Raw genomic sequence first — 24387 nt, 5'->3', positions numbered from 1 at the left:
CATAAGCACGCCCCACACACACATACACACACACTCTCTATCTTAAAGGGACTTTCACTGAGTCCGTAACAAGTAAAAGTAATTAAGAAACCTGTTAAAATGTACCTTGAAAAATGTCATTGTAATCAGTAGTATATGGAAACACAAGGGACTGCAGATGATGGAACCTGGAGCAACAAACAATCTGCTGGAAGAACTCAACAGACCAGCAGGACAGATGCAATGTTTTGACCCAAAGCTCCAATAATTCCTTTCCCCTTACAGATGCTGCTCGATCCGCTGGCTTCCTCCAGCAGATTGTTTATTGCTTCAATATATATCCAAAGGTGCATGCAAAATTCTGGCTGGTTTCAAAATTTCACCCATACCTGTAAACAATTTTGTATTGAATTGTTTAGAAAAGGAGGTTTTGAAGTTAAATTGTACCTTCCAGAACTTTGCAATCTCCCAAAGTGTTTGAAAATGAGTTGATGTTAAAACATAGTCATCATTGTTGTTTTGACAAAAATGGTTTTCTTTCTGAAACATCTAATTGAAAGGCACACCTTATTTTGATGGGAGTTAAAAGAATATCCTTCAGAATTATTCAACAAGCAAAAATTGTTTATGCAAAAAGTGAGACTCTCTTGCATAAAAAACTAGAATGCTGCTTGTCACAGTTGATGTGCACAGAAAATTTATACCACCACCAACAAAATGGTCAATTTGTTCCCATCCTCCTTTTTACCTGATTGTTCCTACACTCCACCCACCACCTTTTAATCCTTTCACCCTTCTTCCCACTTCCTTTCTTCCCATTGTTTATTACCCTACACACTGTCCTGGATCCTTCCCACTGTGTGACACTCAAGTAAAATTTATGGTGGGTCTTCATCTCCAGTGATGCTACCTTCCATATTAGGCATTCTAATTTTTTTCAATGTCAGATGAAAATTCTTCACAACCATGACTGACAGGACCCTGGCCATGTCCATTTTAACTCCCACACTGAAGTTCTTATCCCTCCCTCTCTACCTTGACCACCTTCCGCCCTGCCGGCCTCCGTATTCAGTCAGAGAGTTAAAAGCACAGAAACAGGCCCTTTGGCCCACCGCGTCTGCACCAAGCATCAAGCGCCCATTTACAATAATCCTATACTAATTCCATTTTATTTTCCGCACATTCGATCAACACACCCTGATTCCACTAGTCACTTACACAGAAGGGGTAATTTATAGTGGCCATTTAACCAATCAACCCACCTATCTTTGGGATGCAAGAAGAAACCGGTGCACCCTAAGCACATGGTCACAGGGAGAACATGCAGACTCCACATGGACTGTACCTGAGGTCAGGATGGTGAGGCAGCATCTGTAATGTTTGTGCCACTGGTTTGCAGGTAGAGCCACACAGTAAGAATTCTTCTCCACCATGATTGTGATCCATCAGTGGAGCATGCCTTGCCAATTCTGCCAACTCCTGCATGATGCACCACCAAGCGCATCTTCCCCTCCCTTTTCTCCCTCAGCAATCCAAAGGGCTTTGTCCCTTCACAACAATATGGCTGCAAAACCGGGTGGGAATTTTACAGCATCTACAAAGGGATACTGTATACACAGATTAAAAGAATGGGAAAGAAGGTGAAAAAATGTTGTTGGAAAATCAAGAAAAAATTTATTTTGATAGAAAGAATGAAAAAAGAGTAATTATTAAGATGGTGAGAAAATAGACAACACTAGTGTCCAGATACATACAGTATATCACTGCTGGTAAGTGAAACACAGAGAGTTGCACATACAGTAAGTAATTAGGAAGGCATTTAGTATTTTAACCTTTATTTTAAGGAAGATGGAATAACAAGGGTACATAAGTCTTGCTGCTACTATATAGCTTTGGTGAGATCTCACTTGGATCACTGTGGATAGTTTTGAGTTGAAAAATTCACCTTTAGATTGATTGCTTTAACTGCATAGTAGAGTAATATTTGCACGTTATACCCAGCTGAAAGAATTCAATTCTGTTGATTTTATTATTGATCTTGAAACATTTTACAGATCTTCTAAATGTGTAGGTCTGAGCAGTTTACCAAAACATGCCTTAATATATATAAATTCATTGAAGTTTACTGGACTAACATCTCTGAGACTGCCACTCCCTTGCTACTTCCTTGAGATCAAACAATGACCCTAAGAGAATAGAGATAAAATGCATACCTTCCCTGCAGTATCTGGGAAATTAATTATTGGATAATTCTCAAGTCCTCAATGAAGCGGTGACACCGTGAGAACTTTTTTTGCTGAATTGATAAACATCCATTTATTGGGAAAATTATATTTTCATTTTTACAAAATGCAGTATACACTTCAGTCTGAAATAATATACAAATTTTAAATGTCGGTTTTGTTATTGGTCATGGTAGTATGGTGACTAAATTACTGGATTAGTATTCAAATACACTGAGGTTTAACCAAGTCGGGTTGTTCTGTTGTTTTATTTTCATTTCAAGGACATTTGGTAGAAATACTGATAAAAGGGATCCTTTGTGAGAGGAGGAAAAATAAGGTGACAGTTTAGTTCCAGTAACATCGTGATCCCATGTTAATATGTATGGACAACACATTAGTCTGCTTCAGGCTAACTGCTTTGTGGCCAGCCAGCAGTCAGATCATCTGAACTGTCCCCTATCCATGCAAAGTGAGGTGCAGAAGCTCCTCCTGCTGCTGATGAGGAGTTAATATTTGTTAATGAGATCCCTGCCTGGGTCAGCAGCAGTGACAGCCTAGCTGATTAGCTCCCTGTACATGGCCTCACTAAATAGATGGCCACAACTATAATCTTATAGTCATTGTCAGTGGATATTTATCATAGCAGAGTCTAGTATTTGAATTGATTGGCACCCATTCCTTTTGTGCTAGTCATGCAAAAATTGATTTTATGAAGAGCAGATCACCTAGTTATCATTTCCAGGTGAGATTCTTGTAATTAGACCAGGCTATCCACAAGAGTGCATCGGATCTTTTCCAAGCATTTGATGTGTACATAATGACATCACTACTTATGCAAAATACACGTCTGGCTTTCCCAAATTAAACTGCAACTCAAAGGTGCAACCTATTGCTGAACAACAGGAGCACATGACTGAATTTTGTTGCTTTCCTCATTGTTTAAAGGGACACTTATGCTGATATCAAGACACCCAACTGGCAATTCCAGAATTTAGTACAAGCTGCTCAAACACATTTAAAGTCCACAGAAGATACTTAAATGGTACACAGTGAGAATTTCCTGCAGCATTTAGCTACTCATGTAATGGGTTCCTCAGTAACAACACCATTGACAGCACTCCATCACTGCAGGTGTTGTAATATCCACACAGGGGACCGCTCCCTCTAATTCTCCCTCTTTTGTTTCTCCTCTCTCTCTCTCGCTCTCTTTGCCATCTGGAGTGTGCCTTTAAAAGCAAGGCCTGGCAGCTGCATTCAGTTGAGCTTAGTCCCAGTTGGAACTACATGCTTTATCACATGTTTCTTGGTGGGAACCATCTTAACCCTACTCTACTTTTTGGCTAATTTCATGGTCTTTTACATTGGACCCAAATAGGTGCTACTTTTGAATTGGAATGGTGATTTAGCACACTAAAAAAACAGGTGAAATTTGATCCCTAGACAATATGCACCTACTGTCTTCAGACGAAAAAAGTACAAATGATATACATGGGAAGAAAAATGATAAATCAGAATTTTGGTTTGAGGTTTGTATTGTTTGATGGGAATCTGACTCCAAAGGAGTGCATGTCTGAATTTTACTGATCCTGACTAAATCTGAAAGAGCCCATTTCAGATTTAGAAATTATTCTAGGGCAGATCTGTGTACCAAGCAGTCAATGAATATCCAAAAACTACAGGTATTGGAAATCTGAAATAACAACAGAAAACACTGGAAACGTTTTGCAGGTCAGACAGCACCTGAAAAACAGAGTTAAAGTTTCAAGTCGCAGACCCTTGGTCAGAATTGAGAAAATGATCAACTTGTTTTCTCTCTTACGCAGTGATGATGAAGCATCCTTGACCTGAAACATTAACTCTATTTATCTTTCCAAACTTGCTGCCTGACCTGGTGAGTGTTTCCAGCATTTTCTGCATTTTTTCTCATGTACCAAGTGTGCTGGAGATTTCAAAGTGGATGTTTGGTTTTTCATTGGAACTTCTGACTTATCTTCCTATTAACATTAAAATTGTAAATTCTAGCTACTCTTCCAAGAAACAAACCCTGGAGTCCGATATGAGTACACTATCAAGAAAGATACAGAGGAAGAGAACACAATTAGACAGCCGGAGTTCTTCTGGAAATACGGAGCTTGGACAGAATGTAGCGCCCCATGCGGACAAGGTAGAGCACCAACAAATGGTTTTTTGATAGTGATGAGAAACGTTCCTAGGTTGAACAATCTTTGGTTCATCTTTTTCTCTCAAAGCTACATTTCCCTCAGGAAGTTTGTAGTCAGAATTATGTCCCCACCTGTTCAACACCCCGACCCTCTCATTCCTACTTATATCTCCACAATGCACTGCCTGAGTGATTTATGCCGGGGGGGATTGTCACTCTGCAAACTAGTCACAATAACACTAGGTTAGGTAACTCTTTATTTCCCCTGACTCTTAGCTTTCAGAAGTTCTTCACGATGGCTTGCTCAATATTTCAGTATCTGGGGGACTGTGGGTGTGGGCATTATCTTCAGTATTTCATGGTACAGCATGTCAGTGTAAGATGCTACTGACCCAACACATTGACAACAATCTCTCCAAATAGTACATTTCTATGTACAATTTTAGTTTCCTCCATTATGCGTCTAATGTTTGGGAGAATTTGACACAGAACACTCACCGTTATCTGAATCCTGGCCTTTGGCAGGTTGGGGCTTCCTGTTATTAAGTAATTATATAAGAATGTATGAAACAAGAGCAGGAATTGGCCATGTGCCCCACCCCATGTCTGCTCCACCATTCAATAATATAATGATTTGATCTTTTGCATCAGCTCAATTTTCCTGCCCAATTCCTATATTCTTGCTGCTGCTGGAGTCTAAAAATCTATCTACCCCAACTTTGAAAGCATTTTATTGCTTATTATCCAAAGGCCTCTTGAGAGAAGAAATTCTTCCTTTTCATAGCCTTGGGTTATTAAGAATAAATTGTTTTCAATAATTTATTTTAGAAAATATTGCAGATCACAGAATAATTCCATCAAATATCTTATTCATACAATTCTGTAAGCACTTTTAGAGTTCAATTAAACTGGTGAATGAAATGTTATATTATCACCAAGACTCACTGGGTCTAAGTACAGGAAATTATTTCAGATCAGCACTGTGTAAGTACATTGACAAAACAGCATAGGATCTTATGGATAGGAGTAAATATCCTTGATGCTGTTCCATCATTCAGGGCCGATGTGATCTACAATTCCATTTATCAGTCTTTGTTCCATGACTTTTGATGCCAACAAAAATCTATTGTTCTCAATCTTGCAAATGCACCACCATTTGGTAAAGCTTTTTTTCCAGATTTCCATATGTATGAAAAATAATCCTTTTGGCTTCCTCTCCCAGCTCCAGTAGTATTATGCCCTCTTGTTCTGGATTCTCCCACATGATGACAAAGTTTCCACCAACTTGTTCAAATAATTTCAGCAGCATTCCCGATGACAGGTTATCAGCCTGAAATTTTAACTCTCCCTTCACTGATATGCTCTGACCTGCTGAATGTTTTCAGCATTTTCTATTTTATTCACATTTCCGGCATCCACAGTAATTTGCTTCAGTGAATTATTTTAAAACTACTGTTTGATTATCCTTTAATCCTTTTGAAGTCAAGGGAAATCAAACCAAGTTTCTATAACCTGACTCATAATTTAATCCTTTAAGTATGATATAATTCAGATAAATCTGTGACATATCACTTCCAAGACCAGTATATTTGATTTAATGTTCATTCAGCATTGCTCCATTGGGGTCTGAGCAAATCTCTATAACTGAAAGCTTATTCTCACACATTTGATTTCCACTCTTCAAATAAAAGCCATCATTCTATTTGATTTCTTTGTAATTTTTTATAAATGTTCAATAGCTTTTAGTGATTTCCGTACAGGGCTATGTCATCCATTTCTCCTCTGCATTCCTATCCTAGTGCCATTAAAAAATACACTCTTTTTCAGAATAAAAATGGATAACTTTACATTTCCCCATAATAAATTTTTCCATGGATTTTTTTACTCAGTCTGTCAAAGTGTCTTTGTAACTTTCAGTACATAACTGGGATTGACACAATTCAAATTTATTTTTTTAATCATTTCAACAGATAATAGTTTTAGATATTTATTTTGACTTTTATTGATTTGAATTTTCAGCACAAAATTAGAGGTGTAGCAGCAGCAATTTATTATAATATATCATTAAAAGCATTACATATTAACTTATTAAATATTAAAAGTAATTATGAGTTAATACATAATATAAATCTTGCTTGTTTTAGATGATGTTCATTTTGTTGATGTGTTATATTCGTAAGAAAAACATTTGCGACAAATTCTGTTTACTCTCATGTGAAAGGTTGAAATGATGGATTTATTGATGATTTTTGATTAATAATGATAGAAATATGTTTTCTTGGATTGGAGTGTGAGGGGAAATTGGCATTAATCAATATCGACCTTTTAAAAATAGCATCTTGCCTAGTTATACATATCTCACATTGTTCCTAATTGAGTAGCAAATGTAAACTTAGATATGCAACACCACAATATTTTCTGATTTATCAAGGGTATCTTTAGCCATTGACTAATGTTTCCCTCTCTTTAAATTGAATTTTGCACTTTGTTATTGTACTACTGTGGTGTTCTCTGCTGATTTTGTATTCTTTGATTTTTGAGGTACATACCTTGTTCGTTAAAGGAGCATGTTTTCTTTGCCACCTTATCTATCCACCATGCTAGCCTCTCTGGACATATACTCTAATGCCTGCTCCTCTATACTTCTTAGTATCTTACCATTTATTGTGCATTCCATTCCCTGTTCACCTTTTTCGAGTCCTCTTCTCTAGAATGAATTTTGTTTGTCAATTATCTACCAATTTGGTGATAGTTTCCTGCAGCGTACAACTTCTTTCATCATATTTAAACCACACAGCTCACTTTACTATCACTTGTCAACTTCTTAAGCATGGCTTTTGTATTAATGACGGATATCCAAAAAGAAGAGTCCTTGTACCGAGTTCTGCAGCACCTCACTGAAAGTAATCCACCACTTCTCCTTGGGTCCCATGGACTTTTATTTTACAGATCAGTTTCCATGTGGGACTTTGTCAAAAGCCTTATTAAAATCCACATAGACTACATCAAATACCTTCACTAACTCTACTTCCTAACATTTAAAAATGTAGTCAGGTTAGTCAGACACATTGTTTCCTTAAAAACTCCAAATTTCCAACTGTTGATTAATCTGTATGTTTGTAAATGAAGTTGATACTAGCCTTCAGTACTTTTTGTTGTAATTTCCCTACTAACAAGGTTAGGCTGTTTAGTTGATAGGTAGATAGATTATCATTTTCTCATCCCTGCAGAACAGGGATAGAGTTCCCCTAGTCCTCACCTACGACCCCACTAACCTATGCGTCCAACATATCATTCTTCGCAACTTCTGCTGCCTACAACATGACCCCACCACGAGGCACATCTGCCCCTCCCCACCCCACTCCACTTTTTGCTGGCTTCACACTCTCCGTGACTCCCTCATCTGCTCATTCCTCCCCACCGATCCACCTCCCTCCCCAGGCACTCGTCCCTGTAACCTTGCCAAGTGTTACACCCGCCCCTACAACTACTCCCTCACCACCATCCAGGGCCCTAAACAGCCCTTCCAGGTGATGCAGCCTTTCACGTGTGAATCCATCGGTGTTATTTATTGCATCTGGTGCTCCCGTTGTGGCCTTCTCTACATCAGGGAGACTGAACGCAGAGTAGGGGACTGCTTCGTCGAGCTCCTTCGCTCATCTGCTGTGCCAGCTGAGATCTCCTGGTGGCCAGCCATCTCAATTCCACTTCCCGTTCCCACACCGACATGTCTGTCCACGGTCTGCTCCACTGCTGGGTCATGGCCAAACAAAAATTCGAGCAACAGCACCTCATATTCCACCAGGGCAGTCTCCAACCTGGCGGCATGAATATCGAATTCTCAAACTTCTGGTAACCGCTCCCCCTCTGTCCCCTTTCCCCCATTTTACTTTCTTCTCTCTCTTCCTGATCCAACTGTCCACCATCACCCTATGTCTTTCCCCTCCCCCATCCCCACGCTCTCCCACTCCCATCTCCCCACCACCCACACACTTCTCCCACCGGTTCCCTTCCCTTTATTCCATGCTTTACCGCCCTCTCTCAGATTCCATTATCTTCAGCCCTTTGTCACTTCCACCTATTACCTCCCAGCTTCTGACATTACTCCCACTCTCCCCCCTTCCTTATCTGCCTGTCACCCCCCTCACCTAGATCCACCAATCACCTGCTAGATCTTTCTTCACCCCTTCTCTCCACCCTTTCATACTGGCTATCTCCCCTCTTTCCTTCCAGTCCAGATGAAGGTTCTTGACCCAAGACGTTGACTGTCCATTTCCCTCCATAGATGTTGCCTGACCCACTGAGTTCCTCCTGCTCTTTTTGTGTTGCTCCTATCATTTTCTTACCTTTATTTTTTTAAGCTGTGACATCCATTAGCAGTCTATTGGCAACAGCACCACACTCGGGCAAGATTGGAAAATGGTGGTTAGAGCTTTCAGTATATTCTTTCTTCCATCCCCTAAAAGGCCAGCATACGTTTCATTAAATTCTGGGCAAATTACTGTAATTTTTCCTCTCTCACTATGGTTATCCTAACCAACATTTTGTAACCCACTTCAGGTTTGTTTTATGGAGAAATACCCAGGCAGGTAACCAAGACTTCTGTTTAACTTTTCATCCAGGAGGTGGAATGTCTCACAGAATGTTACTTCATTATCGTTGCACTGAAGGCCTTAATGTCAGATTGGGGTTTAAATGCACGACCCAGCTACTCGGGTTAATCCCAGTGCTAAACCATGACTGCAGTGATACAGTTAACACAGCAATTCATGGAATTAACATATTTGTATGAATTAAATATAACTCCATGAATTTACAATAAGAAAACAGATGTCATGTAATGCTCTCGATATACAAAGATTGACAGCAGGAAAGAGAGATGGACAGATGTGCCACATGCAAGGATCTTCGGGTTTTATTCATTATTCATATAAAAAGTACTTGAGCTGTACATTTCTGGTTTTTGCTGTGATCAGAATAAGATAGATTATGTTGCCATTACCACTTGAGCTAGGTCATTATACCGCAATCAGTGAGGATAGGTAGCAACACCTCCAGCAGGATTATTCTCAACACTGGTGCCCCACAAGGCTGCCAGATTCTGCATGACCAGATTCTGTACTAACTCCATCTACAAGTTTGCAGATGATACCATCACTGTGGGCTGTATCTCAAATAACGACGAGTCAGAATACAGGAAGAAGATAGAGAGCTTAAGTGAGATGGTGTCATGACAACAGCCTTTCCCTCAATGTCAGCAAAAGAGCTGGTCATTGACTTCAGGAAAGGGGGCGGTGTACATGCGCCTGTCTACATCAATGGTGCTGAGGTCGAGAGGGTTGAGAGCTTCAAGTTCCTAGGAGTGAACATCACCAATATCCCGTCCTGGTTCAATCATGTAGACACCACGGCCAAGAAAGCTCACCAGCGCCTCTACTTCCTCAGGAGCCTAAAGAAATTTGGCATGTCCCCTTTGACACTCACCAACCTTTATTGATGCACCATAGATAGCATCCTATCTGGATGCATAATGGCTTGGTATGGCAACTGCTCTGCCTGGGACTGCAAGAAACTGCAGAGAGTTGTGGACACAGCCTAGCACATCACATCACGGAAACCAGCCTCCCCTCCATGGACTCTTTCTATATCTCTTGCTGCCTTGGTGAAGCAGCCAGCATAATCAAAGACCCCACCCACCTGGGTCATTCCCTCTTCTCCCCTCTCCCCTCTCGCATCAGGCAGAAGATACAGGTGCCTGAGGGCACATACCACCAGGCTCAAGGAGAGCTTCTATCCCACTGTGATAAGACTATTGAATGGTTCCCTTATACGATGAGATGGACTCTTGTTATGACCTTGCACCCTATTGTCTACCTGCAATGCACTTCCCTGTACCTATTGACACTTTACTCTGCATTTTGTTATTGTTTTTACCCTGTACTACCTCAATGCACTGTGTACCTCATTGATCTGTGCGAACGGTATGCAAGACAATTTTTTCACTGTACCTCGGTATAAGTGATAATAATATACCAATACCAATTTACCTTTCGTATACAGGTCACTCTCTGATTTTGAAAGACATTTAGGCAAGAAAAGGTAACCCAGTTTTTTCTGGATTTTATGAATACCTGTGATCCTTTATAATATTTATTGGAACAAAAAAAGTACAAAGATTTCAGAGCATCTTTCTTGGTTTCTCATCCCTTCCCATGACACCAACTTAATCTGTTCCCTTATTCGGCATGATGCAGTGTAATTGCTGGCAGGGGTAAGCAATTTACAGAGTAACTTTGAACTTGGTGTTCAAACACCCACATCATTAGGACTCAGTGTTCTTGATTTATTTATAAATAGATTTAAATAGGGCACAAGTTTTATGATGTAGTCAATTGCATTTATAATCAAAACAATTAAAGGTTGTATGATGCAGAACACTGTGACAGCAGTTTTTGTGACCTACTATTAAACTTTTCTCAAGGGAGCTGTCTAGGAACCATCCTTAGTAGGTTTGGCTGAGGAGTCACAAAGCTGTTCAAGGAAACATATTACACACATCATTTCACTGTAAAGGTTCCTTTTGTACTTGGCCCATTGATCCCAGTTTCTGGCTTCAAAAAACATATGGATGTGACTACACTGACATTCTTTCATGTGTTTTGGCTTAGAACACAGCAATAATACAAGTAGTCATTATGAAACTTGACAGAAGAAATTTGAATGCTGCCTTCAGGAAGCTTTTGTGTCTGAACCCACATCTATCACAGTGTAACTCATTCATGACTGTTTGAGGCACGGATGCCAGAATGGGTATTTTTAAGGTGACAGCCTGCTTTCCAGCTGTCTGTTAGCCTTTGAGTATTTTATCAGAATATTTTATCAGAAAATAATCATAAATTAGCATTACCAGATAAGAAAATTTAGTTTTATTCAATGGAAATACTAAGCAATAAGTTGAATCTGGAAGCTGTCTTTATCAGAAACAATCCTATACAAACAATCCTATATGATTTCTTTCCGCTGTTTGTTGTGCACAAACTTGAGGCAGCAAAGATTAATGTGAATTGTTGATTTTTGAAAATAACAGTTATAAATACTTGCTTAATGTATGGCTTGGAAATGGATCAGGTTTGCCCACACAGGCAGCTAATTGTCACTTACTGCTAGTGTCAGACTCGGAGTTTGTTCTGTGACAGAAGCGTACTGGTGGAGCTCCTCTGCAAACATTCAGGGCTCAGTGGGGAAGCTGGTAGTGCTGCTGCCTCAAAGCTCCATTGGCCCAAGTTCAGTCCCAAGTTCTGGTGTTGTCTGTATGGAGCTTACACACTCTCCCTGTGAATGTGTGGGTTCCTTCTGACTGCTCTGGCTTCCTCCCACATCCAAAGACAATCTGGTAGGTTAACTGGCTACTGTAAATTATCCCTAGTGGCTTGGGCAGTAGAAACATTGTGGGCATGTGAGGAAAAAAATGGTTTTCAGGGAATTAAGTGGGGGAATGGGATTAGTCTGAGAGCTGGAATAGACATGATGGACCAAATGGCATCTTTTGTGTTGAAAGAAAATATGAAGGTAGAAATGCTTTTAAGTCTCAGTATAATATTTTATTCATGTGAGGGTAAACCAAACAGTCCAGTTATATTCTGCAGGGGAGAGTGAAGGCTTTGCCACTGCAAACATATAGTTAAAGACTGAGATCTGCCTGGGCTGCTCCAGTATTTCTAGGCCTTGTAAGATAAGAAAAGATAAGATATCTTTATTAGTCACATGTACATCGAAACACACAGTGAAATGCACCTTTTGCGTAGAATGCTCTGGGGGAAGCCCGCAAGTGTCACCACGTTTCCTGAGCCAACATAGCATGTCCACAACTTTCTAACCTATATGTCTTTGGAACGTGGGAGTAAACTGGAGTGCCCGGAGGAAACCCACTCAGACACGGGGAGAACATACAAACTTCTCACAGAGAGCGGCCAGAATTAAACCAGGGTCTTCACTGATGACTGTGACAAAAGTGGAGCTTCTCATCCTTCTTGACCTGGTTGAAAACACACCTGTCCACTATTGTCTCGCTGTGTGAGATCACATTCAACTAGTTCCATTCTTATCGGTCTAGACTTAGTTAGGACATTACCCATACAATACCATCTCCTCCCACTCTCATGCAGTTGCTCATGGCACCTGCTTATGTACTATGTCCCATGGGATCATAGGTAATAAATTATTATGGATTGAAGATTGGTTAAGCAGATAGTTTCTCCTCTGTTATCCTTCAAAATATTGTCAAGGGAACTTCCATATCTACTGACAGAGCAGGTAGGGCCTCAGTGTAAATGTCCTGATACTAAAGATGACATGCTATGAAACTTCAGCATAGTGCTGCAGTTGATAAAGCTGCTGCCTCACAGCTCCAGCTGCTCAGGTTCAATCCTGACCTGCGGTGTTGTGTTTGTGGAGTTTGCACATTCTGCAGATGCTAGCTGGACTTATGACAGTTATTGAGTAGGTTAGGACCCAGAAAGTACCAAGAAACATAAAGAAATTCCCAATTTATTTGTTTTGCAGTGGTGGTGAATTAGTGTCTTTAAAGGAGAGAACAACATATTTGCCTCCCAATCATCAAGCAGACTCAGTAAAAGGAACAATTTGCATTTTGATACTTTATCTCTCAGAAACACTTGTTGTAACTGTAGTTATGGATATAAATGGGACAAACTTCAAGCAAAGAAAAACAACAATGAGACAAAATAAGTAATGAGTCTGCTTTTAATGATGATAGTAAAAGGAAGAACAATAAGGGAACTTCATACTGTCTTTGAATAGTTCTGTTAAATGATTTAACATCCATCAGAACCAACAGAACAAGTCGACGAGGATTTAGTTTTTTTTTAAAGGAAGCCACTTCCATGAACTTTAGCTTTGACAGTGAGGAAAAGAGTACAGATTTGCTGATGTTTCTCAGGCTCTGTATGACTACAGGATTGGATCAACATCTCATTCTCTCACATAAGTATCTACCCATTCCACTACTGACATACTGGGACTGTGGTATGCACAATCAATGGCATTGATTTCCTTTGCCAAAGAAAATGACCTCCAGTGCCTGGAAGAGCAAGGGCTGCGGGTGCATGGGGACATCAGCAACATTGTGTTTTACACCAGGCCACACGCCATCCTAAGCTGAACAGTCCAGAAATTCACAAAGGTCGCTAAGATCAATCCTGGATGAATAAATGATGTTGACCTTGCCAGCGATGCTCACAGCTTGTAAATAAACACCAAAAAGAACTCCTTCATTTGTTAGTGTGCCAGAATCCTGAAAGTGACACCCCGCCAACCTGTTTGACAACATTCCGACAGATGCTGCACAACACCAACTGGGGCAATTCAACCCACCATTTCCTTCCCAAGGGTAACCAGGTGACCATAAATGCCACCAATTTCCACACCTTGAGAAAAAAGAGAAACATCTTTATGTCTCTTGACCAAATGTGCAATGTAATTGAAGTACAAGGCAAAGTTTTGGTTCAGCAGTACTCTGTCTTTGGGATATTTACAATAAATATTGAAAATCATTTTCATTTTATGCCTTGAGGGTGAAATTGCTATGGGGCAAGCTGCAGGATGCAATCATGATCAATCACTGGAGATGCACCTTGAGGCGTTGCCTCAGGAATCCTTCATGTAAATTCCAAGTGTTATGATCTTTACAGCAGCAGCATAATGTGTGTTAAATACACTCTTGTTTGAACACACTCTACTTCAGGTGCTTGTGATTCTGTTCTCAAGTCCCAGTGGTGTAGGCAAGATATGAGACAGGCATAGAGCAGTCAAAATATTGGATTCAGAATCTGTGCATTATGGCAGATTGGTGGTTAAGTTATTAGCATTGGGCTAAAACACTGGGCTGGTGATCTAGAGATGTGTTTGAATCCAACATAGCAACTGGTGAGTTTAAATACAAATCATTACATTATCTGGATTGAGAATTTATTGGTAACAGTAATCAAGCTGTCTATAATGTCTGCCATCTGCGACCTTTACTCTATCTGACCTATATGTGACCTATCTGACCAAGCCCACAAAAATATGGGTAAGTCTTAACCAAACTCTGAAGTGACTATCAAACAATATCAGAGGCAATTAGGTATGGGCAGTGAATTCTAACTTTGCCTACATCCTGCAAACGAATAAAAAGATTAGTGCACTTGATTCACACTTGCCCTGGGTTTTTTTAATGGCTGTGTGGAGCTCCAGAAATAAGCTTTGTTACATCATTAATTTCAGGTTAAATGGCTGTCCTGGGGATTCTGATATACTACAAAATATTCACTGGACTAAAGCTGGTCTTCTGGCCAAACTGGTGTTTCTGTTCCATGTAAAGTTCCTCCCAACTTTCTTCATCTGAGTCTTGTATTCCTTTCTCTCACTTGTCCAGGTACCTCTCCAACTTTTTTTGCATGTTTATTCCTTCCTTTAGGTTCAGTTCAACATAACTGCTGAACCCTAACATTCAAAACACTTTGCCAGTCAGAGATTGCCATCCCTGTCACCTCAGCAAAATCGTTGCTCCGCATCTTCAAACTTTAGAGCAACGTAAATGCCTGCAGACACACAACAACTGGAATGCCAATTTAAAACTGTCCAGACTGATCTCTTGGGGAGGTTAGAGCTGTTCTGTTTTCCCATTAGTCATTGCTCCATTGGTTATTTGTTTTGGATGCTCATCCATTCGGTTTGTTTGGGTTAGGAAGTTAATGATGCAGAAGGAGACCATTCAGCCCATTGTCTCTTTGCTAGATGCACAAGAGCTACCTGGCCTGATTCTACCTTGTGGATCACAGCTCTTGAAGTACTTGTACGTGTACATTTTAAATGCGAAAAGGTGTTTCTGCCTTAATCAGACAATGAGTTCCAGACACCCACCACTCTCTGGCAAAAAAATGTTTTCACAGCTGTCTTCTAATCTCTCAACCAATTACTTTAATTCCGTGGGTTCTTGACCCCTCTGCTAAGGAAAATAGGTCCTTCCTTTTCTCCTATCTAGGACCCTCATAATTTTATCCACCTCAGCCTCCTTGGTTCCTAAGTAAACAAGCATAGCTTACCCAATCTCCCTTCAACAAGCTTCCAGTCCTGGCCACATCTTGGTCAATCCCTGTGCAGTATATTGCAACCATGAGTGTACCTTCAAAAAGTCTAGGAACCATTGGTGTGATTTTTGAAAGATAGTTGTGCCTGCCACTGCTGTTAGTTAACGTTGCTTTTCATCAGTAGCGAATGTATGGTACTGGTTTATTATTGTCACTTGTACCGAGGTACAGTGAAAAATTTGTCTTGTATACCATTCGTACAGATCAATTCATTACACAGTGCAGATACATTGAGTTAGTACAGAGAGTATTGAGTTAGTGCAGGTAAAAACAATAACAGAATACAGAGTAAAGTGTCACAGCTACAGGGAAGTGCATTGCAGGTAGACACTAAGGTGCAAGGTCACAACAAGGTAGATTGTGAGGTCAAGAGTCCATCTCATCATATAAAATCCTTGTAACTTGCCTTATGGAACAGCAACACAAAAAAACTGACAGATATACCATCCTTCCTGCAGACGTCTAGAATCCACTATCTGAGGCAAAAACCCTAATCGCATTTACAATATATCTGGATGTGTACATACGCTGTGGTCTAATTAATGTGTGCACTTCTAGTATAACCTCCTTGCTGTTTTGTGCCTTGATTAATAAAGGAAAGTATCTCATATGCCATTTTAACCACCTTATTGACTAAGAAGTCAGATAGTTGGGACAAGTGGGTGTTTCTCTGGTTGGCAAACAGTGGTGAGTGTGGTGCCCTGGGGGTCGGTACTGGGCCTGCAATTTTTCACGATATACATTAACGACTTGGAAGAGGGGACTGAGTGTACTGTATCTAAGTTTGCTGATGACACTAAATTGAGTAGAAAAGCAAATTGTGCAGAGGATGCGGAGAGTCTGCAGAGAGATATAGATAGGTTAAGGGTCTGGCAGATGGAGTACAATGTTGGTAAATGCGAGGTCATCCACTTTGGATGGTAAAATAGAAGATCAGACTATTATTTAGATGGTGAAAGATTGCAGCATGCTGTTGTCTAGAGGGACTTGGCAGTGCCGGTGCATGAATTGCAAAAGGTTGGCTTGCAGGTGCAACAGGTTATCAAGAAGGCAAATGGAGTGTTGGCCTTCATTGCCAGAGGGACTGAATTTAAGAGTAGGGAGGTTATGCTGCAACTGCACAGGATAATGGTGAGGCCATGCAGTTCTGGTCTCCTCACCTGAGCAAAGATATACTGGTTTTAGAGGCGGTGCAGAAGAGGTTCACCAGGTTGATTCCAAAGATGAGGGGTTAGCCTATGAGGAGAGATTGAGTCACCTGGAACTATACTTGCTGGAATTCAGAAGAATGAGAGGGGATCTTATAGAAACATGTAAAATTATGAAAGGGATAGATAAGATAGAGGCAGGAATGTTGTTTCCACTGGTAGGTGAGACTAGAACTAAGTTACATAGCCTCAAGATGCAGGGGAGGAGATACAGGACAGAGATGAGGAGGAACTACTTTTCCCAGAGAGTAGTGAATCTGTGGAGTTCTCTGTCGAAGGAAGCAGTGGAGGCTACTTCATTAAGTATATTTGAGACACAGCTAGATGGATTTTTGCATAAGGAATTAAGGGTTATGAGTAAAAGGCATATAGGTGGAGCTGAATCCATGGCCAGATCAGCCATGATCTTATTGACAGGCCAGATGCCTACTCATGCTCCTATTTCTTATGTTCTTATGTCAGAATGTGCATTAAAAGATCCCTCTGTTCCTCCTTAATTTCCTGTGTCATCCCATTTATTGTGTATTTTCTTGCCTTGTTGCACTTCTTCATATACATCACCTTGTACTTCTCCAGATCGAATTCAATATGCCACTTGTCAGCTCAGCTGTCCAATCCATTCAGATTCTCCTCAGCTTAAAGTTTTCCTCCGCATGTCAGCCCAGTGTACTATTACCAACAGCCTACTGTAGAATTCTTAGCATTCAAAACACCTCAGAAAAGCAAAATGTTATAGATCCTGGAAATTTAAAATAAAAAAAAGAAAATACTCAGCATCTCGGGTAGCATTCATAAAAATGTAACAAATAGAAGCAGAAGTAGGCCATTCAGCCCCTTGCCTCTGTTCCACCAAACAATAAGATCCTGGCTGATGATTTACCTCACACCACTTTCTTGCACTAAATCCTTCATTACCTCAATATCTAAAAACTTATTGATCCCTGTTTGGAATATTCTCAGTGACAACTATTACAACCCTTTTGTGTGAAAAATTCCAGAAATTTATTTTCATCTCTATCCTAAGGACCAACCCCTTATCAATGGCGATTGAAGCACAGTCAATGTTTTAAGTTGATTGTGAACTGAAACATTAACTGTTTCTCTCCTTACAGATGCTCCTGATCCGTTGAGCATTTGCAGCATTGTTTTAATACCATACACTTTGCCTGATGTAACCTGCCATTGGGTCCTCTGGACTTTAGCAGTCTCCTGTCTCAGCCTGTTAGAACAGAAAACGATGTTTCTTTTCTTTCTCAATTTTTTTATTAGTTTTCAAATTAATACTGATTAATATATAAAATCAATGTTTGTACATGTAATACAAAGAAATCGGGAGAACAATCATGGCATGGATAATCATAAAAAACAATAAGGTATATAAAAAAATCTGTAGATCCAATGATCTCTAAGTGAATGAATATAATATAAAAGAAAGGAAGGTAAAATATAAAAGAAAGAAAAAAAATCCCCAAAACAATAAGAAAATTTATAAACAACATATCAAACCAAACTAAGCAAAGGAAAAAAAATTAAAAAAAAACAAACAGAAAAAGAAAACTGGACTAAAATTTCTCAGTAGAAACAGAGCAATATTATGTCATCAACTCCATTCCTCTAAGTTGAAAGGTTATTACAAGGGGATCTATATCATGTGAAAATATTGAATAAGTGGACTCCCTGTTTCTAACATTACCACAGTGAATGCCCTTCTAGGTGCTACATCAACTCTCTTCTGCTACTGCCTCTAAAATTACCAGCCCCCGCACTCCCAGCAGGTAATGCAAATAACAGTAAACAAAGATGGAGAGATAAAACACTGGGAAACTTCAAAATGATTTCGTGCAAATCAGTTTGCCTCTGATACTGCTTCTATGAAAGATAGATCAGATGGCTGCAAAACTGCAAAGTCTCAGTGTTGCTTGTTCTGTAACTCCCTTGAGGAGCATATTAGAAGCCCTTGGAGTTGGGTCAGAAATCTAATATTTCTAAAGATTTAAATTAATGCAATGTATTTGTTGGTATATCAGGAGTACAGCGCCAAATTGTTCGATGTGTGGAAAAGACACCCAGAGTTGTGGAAGACAGGTTCTGCAATGCAAGGACTCGCCCTGATGACAGACGACGAAAATGCAATGAAATGGATTGCCCTGCCAGGTAATTTCTCATACATTATTGCCTGAATATGTGGAACTGTAAGCTCTTAAACTTACATTTACAAGGTATACAAAACAAAATTGGAAATATTGTCCACAATGAATTCGGTGATTTAGTGGTGTGTTTGAAAGTGGTATGTTCATCTAGGACTGGTTCCATTAAATAAGGGCTATTTCTATGTTGATTTCCATCTTTCAGCACCACTTTCACTGAATGCCAGAAGTGTCTCCCCAAAAATGGACATGCATTTATGGTTTTTCACACACAAGCAGAAGATGCAAGGGAGTTTTGGTTAAGTGCCCTTTTACTGCTGCATGCAACCAAATCTTGGAGAAAATAACAATTTCTGATCCTCCCAGTCCATGATTGTGGATTCTCCAATGGATTCTCAATAGCAATATTCCACTAAAGTATTCCAGTTGTATTTGTGGGTAGAGTTTTGGACCAAACAGCCACTTCTATGCCACATCTTGAAAAAACTACAGTGAAATTCTAACTTTAAAATAATTCAAGATGAGGATCAAACTGAAGGTCATTTCAGAATGAACCTTCTCTTAACACTGATGAAGTGAGTCTTTGAACTTTGGTGAAAGGTCTCTTCCATCTGTCTCCTCATTCTGTGCAGGTGGTGGACTGGTGAATGGCAGGAATGCTCAACAACATGTGGAAACACTGGTATCAAGAAACGCACAGTTCTCTGTATTCGCACTGTGGGGACAGATGAGCAGGCACTTCCCAATTCAGAATGCAAACAACTTCTAAAGTCAAGGACTGAAATGCCATGCAGCAGGGATATCCCTTGCCCTTCAAACTGGACTGTGGGCAATTGGAGTGAAGTAAGGCACATATTTTCTAAAGTATAATATGTTCATGTTATTTGTTTATGCATCCTTTATAAATTAAATGTGAAATGTATTATAATAAAATTACCTATTTTTATACAATTTTATTAAAATTTATCTGAAAACATCATTGCAAAAATTACTTGAAGTGCTTTAATCAATGAGCTATTTTAGATGTGCATTAGAATGTACTGCAAAAGATTGAGGCAAAACTCACTGGAAGGACTGCCACATGTAACTTAATGGCGCCTGAAGCATCCACTGAGTAAGTCATACATGTAAATGAAATTTTTATTTATCATTTCATCATAATGGTAAGTCTTCCATTGATTCAGAATGCTGAGATGTTTTGATGTACTAATTGTTATATGAATTAGCTGTACTTTTGGTTTAACTTTTGAACTCAAACTATAATGTGGGTCTTGGATCCACAATACAGTATCTGATCTATGAGGAAGTGTGTTACTTCATCTTAAGGTGTATCTTGTTGATAGTGTGCATTTTTAAATACTGTTATGAATCAGGAAAGGTTTATTTGAATACTGCAGGTTACTTTTAGTTTAAATTTTGAGTTGCTACTTTTTGAAGATGCATTTCTCTTTTTATTGTAAGTAAAAGAAAAAATTCAAAGCTGTGAATTAATTTGAAGTTTGCTCAACAATTTTACCGGGAGTATTTACTGTGGAGGTTGACTCTGCTGTAAACAATGAGCTGGCTGTACAATAACAAGTGCAAAGTATTGTGGGTTCTGCACATCTGAAATCCAGTCAAAAATACTGAAAATGGTATATCATGTGAAGGGAAGAAGAAAACAAAATCTCATATTTTATGTGAATTGCCTTTCATTAGAACTGGAGCAGGTTGGAGAAGCAAGTGTATCATAGCGCAGAGTATGGCCAGAAAGGGACGAAATAATTCAGGACCATGATGGCTCCAATCAGAGTTTGCATGGGCAGATCTCCAAATTTCTGCATCCTTACTCAGAATACTGGGTGGTTTCAGTTTATTCTGCAGTGGAAGCTCAACATCAGCAGCTAATGCTACATAACGACAAGGTCATAATGAAGATAGGCATCAGTTTCATGCTGGAACATGGGCTTCAAGCTCCACTCAAGATCATGTGCAAATTTGGAGCTGGTATTGGCCATGCTTGACATTATCTGCATGCTTACTACCAGGTTTGCTAATGTACCATGTACTTATTTCATTGTGCATAACCATCAGCCTTCTTCTGCAGTTTACCCCATCAAACTCTTCAAACTACTGCCGTGCCCAACAGCTCATGGGAACTGAGGTGGAGATGTCTAGGATACCCTGCTCGGGGGTGAAAGGACTTTGAGAGAGGTGGGACCAGAAATGTTCTTCCTGCTCAGTTTCCCCTGCACATTGCCCTTCAGAGTACTGCCACTTGGATTGTCAGTTCCCACTGGATACCTGTTCTTGCTGCTCTGCCGGCAGGTCACTCCTGTCCATTGATTCACCTTATGTAAACCCTGTCTCCATGTGCTAACTTCTACAGGATACAAAGTGGCTGTATCTGAACTGGTGGCTACCAGTGTCAGATTTAATGACCATGTGCATTTATTTTGCCATCTTATTCTATCAACAAGGAGCAAGGGAATGCTAATGGTGATGGGAAGTAAGTGGAGAGTACTTACACAATCTACAGCTTGTAAATCAGAAGAGCTTGTGGAAAATGGGGGGAGCTACAAATAAAATGGTAGTTCACATCAAATGTGCTAGTCCTATTGTATACTTGGCAGATTAGATTTTTGTTTTAATCAGTTCAACAGATAAAATCAATGCACAAAATTAAAGGTGTGGGTAAAAGCAATGTATAAATTACACTGTACTATTAAAAGCTTAATATAATCACCTACCAAAATATAAAAAGTAATTATGCCTAAATTAATAATGTAGATGTTATCTTCTTTAAATTATTGCATTTATTTGGCAATTGCATTACATTCATAAGAAAAAAAAGGAAAGTTCAAATACAACTTCATTGGGCTTATATGTTGTATTCAGCCAAGCCTGTGGTGTGATTATACATGACCAATTCAAATTATAGGTGACCGATTACTACAGGATTCAGAATTTTGTACTTCCGAATCCAAGTTGTGAGGTAGTTATCCTGAAGATCACATAGTTAGTAGTTATAAATAACTTGCTTCTCAGCAGTAAAAATTGGCTTGTGTCAATATTCTCCTGAAAATAATGCATTTACAGTCAAATCGCTTCATGGCACTTTTCAGGTCTTAAAGCCTCCTCAGCATAGGAAAAGAACATAAGGGGCCCTTCAGAATGGTACATAATTTTAGTTTTAGTTCCACAAAATCTGCACCAGACTTGAGAGGAAGTTGAGATTGACGTCCTTTGGTTATGAAACCTGTGGCTTCCGACTTAAACAGAGTCAATGGTGTATGATACACCAAAGAGACGTTATTTTCCGTAGGTATGTCAGAGGACTGCTGAAATACTTCAACAGCCCTGAATAATGAAAATATACATTTCGAACGTTTGTTATGAAATAGGGATTGCTAGTGGAGGCTTCATTCTGTGATGAATAAATGTATTTGAATACAATTTTTCGGTTCAGTATATTCCCCAGTGACTATTTACAAAAAAATGTTTATTGAAGAATAAAAGAATAACCTTTGATTTTATTTAGAACATTTAAATTCTACCAGTGGAGAGCTGCACTAGTGGTGGCACTGATATGTGATAGCTACTGCCTCCCAAAGCAGCTGTATTAACTTTAACTAGTACAGTAGCCTGAGTAGCTGAGGGCCAATCTGGAAGCAGCCCATTCAGCCCCTTATCACTGTGCCAGCATTGTTAGATCTTGGTGATCTGACACTCATCTCCATCTATCTTCCTTTTGGTTAGAGTTTGACAAAAATCTATCAGTGTTACTGTCAAAGATTTTTATTGACACAGAAACCCACTTTTTGTGGAAGGTATTCCAAATGTCCACATTACTTTGTGTGGCAAAAGTGCTTCCTGGCATCACTTCTTCAATCAGCTAACTCATATTTTAAGGTTATTTTTCAAGAGTGTCACAGAAAGTCACATGGTTTCACTGCATCTATCCAGTGAAGTAACTTTATAATTTTAAAATCAGCAATGCTGTAACACGTTCATCTTCTAAAAACAAGGGATGACAAATCATGTTCATGCAAATAGTTCTCACAGTGTAACTTTATCTTTTTGATATCATTTGAGTAAATTAGTGTTGTTCCCTCTCTAATGCCAATATAATGCTCATGTGATTTAATAGCCAAAAATTGCAGACTTCCTTCATATTACTTCCTCACTTCTACACTCCACTTGAGATGGTCCATTAACCTTTTCTATGACCTTTTGTAAATGTACTCCGGCATTTAGTGAACCGTTTCATCGATTTATAAGAGTTAAATATCAAAATGTCTTTTAAAAGTTGTAATTTTATCCAACACAACCACCTCCTCTGGCAGCTTGATCAATATACCCACCAGCCACTGTGTGGAAAAACTTACCCCTCAGATCCCCTTTAAATCTCTCAACCTCTCACCTTAAACCTGTGCCCTTGAGCTTTAGACTCCCCTACCCTGGGAAAGAGACTGACTATTTACCCTACCTATGCCCCTCATAATTTTATAAACCTCTACAAGGTCACACTCAGCCTTCTGTCTTCTTTTCTCCAGGGAAAACAGTCCTAACCTATCCAACCCCTTCTAATAACTCAAGCCCTCCAGTCCAGGCAACATTCCTGTGAATATATTCTGCAACTTCTCTGACATAATCACATTCTTCCTATCATACATCAACCAGAATTGCACAGAAGACTTCAAGTGCAGCATAACCAATGTTTTGTACAACTGTGCATGACATCCCAATGCCTACGCTCAGTGCTCCTGACTGATGAAGGCACCTGTTTCTCCACTTCCTTTTGTGCTTCTTCATTCTCCTCGTCCACTTCCTCGTCCACTTTCTCATGAACTAATCTTCAGCTTCTTACTTGATAGGTAACAGCAAGAGCTGTTCCCTCTTGTGGGCCAGGTTTTGTGAGCAGCACAGTAGCACAACCGGTGGAGCCATTGTCTCACAGCACCAGAGACCTGGGTCCAATCCTAACCTTGATGCTATCTGTGTGGAATTTACACATTCTCCCTGTGACTGACCATGTGGTTTTCCTTCAGGCACTCGTGGATCCTCCCACATCCCAAGCAGGTGCAGATCAGTAGGTTAATTGGTCACCATAAATTGTCCCTCGTGCGTAGGTGAGTGGTAGCATCTGGACGGAGTTGATGGGAATGGAGGATGAGTGAAAAACTGAAGTTCATGTATCATTGGCACAGGTGGGTAGTTCGTGGTCAGCATGGACTCAGTGGGCCAATAGGACTGTTTCTGTGTTGTATGTCTCTGTGATTCAAAGATACTGAGGCTGGCATGGCTTAGCATTGAGGAGCTATTTCAGAATGGTCATAGCTATGAAAGTCTTGCTTGACAATGCCAAGGGTGTACTCCATGATGCTAGTGTATTCTATCCCTGTGGTGTACTGGCTGTCAATGTTGATCTACACATGTATACGACAGTTCCAGACTGAGGAATTTTACCGTGCCAAGGCAGGCATTTTATAAGAGACATCTGTTATTACCTCTTAATATTTTCCTAAAATGTTTGTT

At 39.7% G+C, this 24387-nt stretch overlaps 1 protein-coding gene across 1 annotated transcript in view; it reads left to right on the top strand.

The window, feature by feature from the left end:
- LOC127580526 (A disintegrin and metalloproteinase with thrombospondin motifs 12-like) overlaps positions 1–24387 on the top strand; it is a 391205-nt gene that overhangs the window by 358574 nt on the left and 8244 nt on the right. The window contains exons 16-18 of the mRNA XM_052034119.1: positions 4227–4368; positions 18751–18877; positions 19503–19713. Coding sequence (XP_051890079.1) covers positions 4227–4368; positions 18751–18877; positions 19503–19713 — 480 coding nt within the window. The remainder of the gene's footprint in view (positions 1–4226; positions 4369–18750; positions 18878–19502; positions 19714–24387) is intronic.

The sequence above is a fragment of the Pristis pectinata genome, chromosome 2 (genome assembly GCF_009764475.1).
Source record: "Pristis pectinata isolate sPriPec2 chromosome 2, sPriPec2.1.pri, whole genome shotgun sequence".
In the NCBI taxonomy this organism is placed as follows: domain Eukaryota; kingdom Metazoa; phylum Chordata; class Chondrichthyes; order Rhinopristiformes; family Pristidae; genus Pristis; species Pristis pectinata.
The sequence above is the reverse complement of the archived record's forward strand: the minus strand, read 5'-3'. Positions and strand labels throughout refer to the sequence as shown.